General features: G+C 41.4%; 1 protein-coding gene across 1 annotated transcript in view; it reads right to left on the minus strand.

The window, feature by feature from the left end:
• RASEF (RAS and EF-hand domain containing) overlaps window positions 1-5,424 on the minus strand; it is a 65,501-nt gene that overhangs the window by 2,076 nt on the left and 58,001 nt on the right. The window contains exon 16 of the mRNA XM_012640027.1: window positions 5,179-5,255. Within this exon, the coding sequence (XP_012495481.1) occupies window positions 5,179-5,255 (77 nt within the window). The remainder of the gene's footprint in view (window positions 1-5,178; window positions 5,256-5,424) is intronic.

Raw genomic sequence — 5,424 nt, forward strand, 5'->3', positions numbered from 1 at the left:
CTCAGCAGGAAGAAAAGGAAACAAATTCTTGCTGTAGGCCAGCTAATAAATGCAATGATACACGTTTTCATGTTCTTCTTATTTAATACACTACCCCTACACACACACACATCCCTGACCGGTGACAGGTGAGCATTACTGTCCTTACTTCACAGATGAGGAAACAAAGACTTAAGAAAAGAAAGAGGAGATATAATTCAACACATAGCACCCAGTAAGACTCATTTCAGACTTCTGACCTCTAGAACTGTCAGATAATAAATGTGCATTGTTTAAGTCATGGCATCTGTGGGAATATGTTAAAGTGACAATAGAAAATTAACACAACTTCCAAACGCAAAATCTTGGTCATTTTATCATTCAAAAACTGTCCAGTTTATGCCAGGCTCTGGGACCCTCAGCTAGTGAGCTTTGAGGGAAAGACAGATGTCTTAATAAATAATTACAAGGTCCCAAGGGAGCTGCTAACACACATGTGCAGTGTGTTGTAGGCTTCATGGAGACTTTGACATTGGAGGGACTTTTCAAAAGAATAAGAACTCACTCACAGTCAGTGAGAAAAGGAGATTCCAGATGCGTAAAGGCAGAAGCATAAAAGACCTTGGCCATGACTGGACACAAAGCTTGCTGTGTCTGCAGATTTTCATTCGTTTGGGAAAAAAGTTAAGAGATTCAACCAGAAAGGTAGGTGAGGTCAGGCTGTGACAGACTGTTAGCCACACGCTAAGAGCCCGGACTTTATGTTGCAGGTAGGGCACCAATACAGGATTGCAAGCAAGAAAGTAAATATTCATTGGATTTTTAGTTATAAAGATTACTCCGATTACAGAGTGGAGGATGAATGGATATTAGAGAAACTCTGAGGCAGAAACTCCCATGTTAACCCAAGGAGGAAATTTTGAGGCCTGAACTAAAACAGAAGGAGAAGAAAAAAATGCATGGATTCAAGAGAGAGAGAAGTCACTGCATCAACAGGGCCCTGGAGCCACTGGAGACAGGGGATGAAGGAGGAGGGGACAGGAATTGAGACTGACTCCAGGTGACTATTTCTTAATTATTTTGGTCGATTCCCCAGAGAGGGAACACAGAATGAGGAACAACCGTAAAGAAACATGAACACGTTAAGATTTGGACACGTAGAGTCATTATGGCTATGGAATTCAGAATACGCTTATGGGATTTTAAAAAGAGGTGGTGGGTAAAAATACTGAAACTGGAAGTCAACAGCTAGCAATGGTTCCCGAAGCCCTGGGATGGAAGACAGAGAAGACAGAGAGCAGGGGAACCCTGAGATTACCAGCATTTAAGTGGCAAGCCAGTGACTCAGGTTACTAGTAAAGAGTCCCCATTTTGCCACTTACTTAGTGGTGTCACTTTGAGCAAACTGATTAAGCATTGTAAGTCCCAATTTTCCCATCTGTAAAATGGGTATAATAATCATAGCATCTTCACAGGACAACTCACATCTCTCCCTTCTGGGAGGTCCAATGGCCTCTATCAGCTACAGATCCTATGGGTGCCTGGTCATATATTGTCATTTTTTTCCCTCTAATGTTAAATTGCAAGGCCTGTCTTTTATTCCCTTGATCTCTCTATTGAACCTAATATGGGGCTATGCACACATTAAGTACTTGTAATGCAGACAGTGCTAAACCTGAACGCAAATATTAAGCAGGAAAAATATACACCCACATCTTTCATCTAGCCTTCAGTTTCTTTAATCTGCCAAAAATGCAGGCATGCTTCACTTTAAGAAAATCAGAAATACAATTCCAAAGATCGAAAGCAGACTTAAGGCTGGGAAAATTAAGTCACCTGACTAAAAAGTACCATCCCCTGAACAACTGCATTTTAAATGACTCAGTCTCATGGACGGATTTACACCAAAGGGCTCAGCTCTTACGCTGAACTGGTATTAATACATCAGTCTGAGCTTTTTGTATTTTTCTCCAATTTCAAGGCATTGGGTGATCAAATATGCCTGTTGAACTTGAATCCATTGCAAAATGTTTAAAGCCTGTGGTTCTGGTGATGGCAAATGGACTTATTAATGGGACGCTGGCTGTGAGAGATGAACTATCAGCACTATAGGGAATTGCATTTCTAGGAGAAACTTCTCCTGGGATTGAGAGGTTTTCCAAGAAAAAGCAGAGTCGCTCAGGTTGTTAGCAAAACGTTGACGGCCTCCCTTCAAAAACAAATTGTTTCACACAGTGCAAACCCATACACTCTTCTGGACCAAGTTTTATGACATTGCATGGTGCAGAAGGGACTGTGTTGGGATCACTCTATGAGATCTAAATTCAGAGTGTACATGTTTTGCATTATACATAACTTTCTAAAGGTTGCAAAACTTTTTAAAATGATAATTTTACCTGTGGAGACTGTAGTATTTCCATTTGAGACTTCGGTGTTTTGATAAGCAAATCTGAAGGCAGAGTGTAAAGCAATTAAAGTCTTTACAGACGTGCTTCATTATAATTCTTATATTTATCACTAATATCACCAAAGGCCCCAAACCAGGCCATAATGCAATAAGAATAAAAAAAAAACTCCATGATAAAGTGAGTCACAAAAAGCTTATCATATTTCTTTGTCTAAACCTTAAAAAAACTGTGACCTGCCCATTACACAGTGGAAGTGACCTCCTCACCAAAATGCCTTTGCACACCAGTTGTTTTAAGTAAACAAACACAAGCCGGTGTCTAAGCTACACCGCAAATAGGGCCGGTGCCTGGCTGACTCAACACGCCGCCCAGGAGTAGATGGGGGAAAGGCGCCGGCGGCTCACGGCCTCACCCCTCTTTACGACACAATAAAGAGGATCGATTCTGCACTCCGGGTGTGACCAGAGCACTTTGGAGCCATTTAGCTTTAATAGGACCCCATGAGACAGCAGAGCATTAAATAGTGCTTATGGTATTCAGTGGTGGACAGCTACCACACAGAACCCCCGACTGCTGGAATTAGAAAGGACCCTGGTGGGGACCATTTTACCCGGCCCCTGTCCTTCATTTTACAGATGAGAGATGCCAAAAGTAAGATGAGAGTTGTTCAAGACTCTATAGGCATTTAGGGGTAGATTTAAAAACGGACTTGAAGTCTCCTGACTCTGCAATCCTCCAACGTGCTGGGCAGCAGCTGGCAACCACACGCGGGGCCTGACCCGCGGCGTCCCCTACTGCCGTGTGGGCGCAGCACTCAGCGCTCCGCGGACCAAGGCTGAGCTGAGGCAGCCCGTGGCGCTCCGAAGACCTGCAGGTCCTTCCCCGCTGCCATCCGCCCCAGCAGCCACACCGCTTCCATCCAGGAAGTCCTCACGGCAATGAAACACCAACACAACCATTTGAAAAAGCGAAAACACCTGCCCATTCAGCAATGACTCCATCTCCAATGAAGTCACACACTGCATTTCACGGAATCCCTCCCCACTGTACCGATTGTAGCTGCTTTGGCCAAAACGATGGGTGTTGCCTATGCACCCACAAGTGTGTCAAATTTGGTATGTGACCCAATGTATAAAGGTTTTACTCCGGCTCTTTTTTGACAATTGTTGATATTAGCCCATGATTCTTCTATTAATACTAATCACAGGCAAAAAAACAAGTAATTCAGTTGATTCTATACATGTTTAAATATTTGCCTTTTTTTCATACTGTTTTAGGTCACCCTCAAAGTTAGCATTGTTTTTATTTTTTATTTATTTATTTTTTTTGAGACAGAGTCTCACCCTGTTGCCTGGGCTGGAGTGCTGTGGTGTCAGCCTAGCTCACAGCAACCTCAAACTCCTGGGCTCAAGCAATCCTGCCTCAGTCTCCCAAGTAGCTGGAACTACAGGCATGTGCCACCATGCCCGGCTAATTTTTTCTATATACTTTTAGTTGTCCAGCTAATTTCTTTGTATATTTAGTAGAGACAGGGTCTCAGTCTTGCTCAGGCTGGTCTCGAACTTCTCAGCTCAAACGATCCTCCCGCCTCGGCCTCCCGGAGTGCTAGGATTACAGGCGTGAGCCACTGTGCCTGGCCTGTTTTTGTTTTTAAACAAAAATGATTTCCAATGTTGTGGGGAGAGGTGGCTATTTCTCTTGGACTGATGTCCAAGTGGAAAATGTTCAAAGATGCTGAGTGCAAGCCAAGGGCATCTGCCAAGCCCTGCTACAAATTAATGCCCAGCAGGCCACCTAAAGTCCTGGGATCTGTTTCCTGATTCTCCCAAGTGAGGGCAACGGTCTATCCCAAGGTCCTAATCCAAGCATTCTATTAACAGAATTCTCTTCTATTAGGCACTATAAATATCAAGTCATTAACTGAAAAGTAGTATTAAAGACAGCGCAAAGTATTTTAACTGTCAATGTTTACCAGCAGAAGAGGCCAATTATCACACTAAAGTTAAGATTCTTATAAAATCCCATAAATAATCAGAAAAAGAATGACTTGGCAAAAGTTACGGTTTAACTTTGTCTGCAATTAAAGATCACTGTCCTGAATTTTGTTGATGCATGTTTTGATTTTTCCCCTTTTCCCCTTCTATTTAATCCCTTTAGGCCAGTAAAGAATCATCTTTTCATTTATAGCAGAAAACTAGGCAGAAGAGAAAACTCTAGCAGATAATGATGTTATTTCCGGAGACTACCTCAAGGATTAAAAGACACACATTTATATCCAAGTTCTTTAATGATGCCATTTTCATTCTAATCTACATCCAAAAATGTTATTTATTGTTTAACACCATTGCCTTAGCTTAATAATTACCTAGGTAATAATTTTGACAAAGTATTTCCGACTGGCAGGATATACAATTTGCTTTGTAGGGTCTCCCCCTCTTTTTCCCACGAAAATGTCATAGTAGATAGTTGTATTCATACTAGTCTCTTGTGTTTAAAATCTGGTTCCTGGAAATGGTTCATACAAATCAACTATTAGCTTTGTGGTGACATTTTGCAGAAATGTCAACTGCACCTCAGATGCACCTGTTTTGTTTGGCAGTAAAAGTATTTTGCCAATGTTCTCAGTAGCATTACCAGTTTTTATAACATCCGTACGTATTTGTTTCTCCTACCATGACTGAAAGACTAGCCAGTGTTTTCCAATGTATAGTCTAACAGCACATCATGGTCAAGAAAGTTGGTAAAAATTCAATCCTACATCTGGTTTTCCAAATACAAGGCCAAACTTTACCGAGCAAGGTGGAGAACAGCTTCCACGACGTTGGAACCATCTTTGGCACTTGTTTCACAGAATAACGCTCCATAGGTCTGTAGAACAGAAATATACACAATTAGATAAAATAAAGGCTTTAATTGGGTTTTCTGGAATTTTAGCTTTTAAAATCAATACAATAAAAGTACTTCCCTGTTAAGCATGCTATGAATGACTAATAGCTAAGAAATTGAATTTCAATACTAACCAAAAAAAATAAGTTTG

This window comes from Propithecus coquereli, unplaced genomic scaffold, assembly GCF_000956105.1.
Source record: "Propithecus coquereli isolate 6110/MARCELLA unplaced genomic scaffold, Pcoq_1.0 Scaffold147, whole genome shotgun sequence".
Taxonomy (NCBI): domain Eukaryota; kingdom Metazoa; phylum Chordata; class Mammalia; order Primates; family Indriidae; genus Propithecus; species Propithecus coquereli.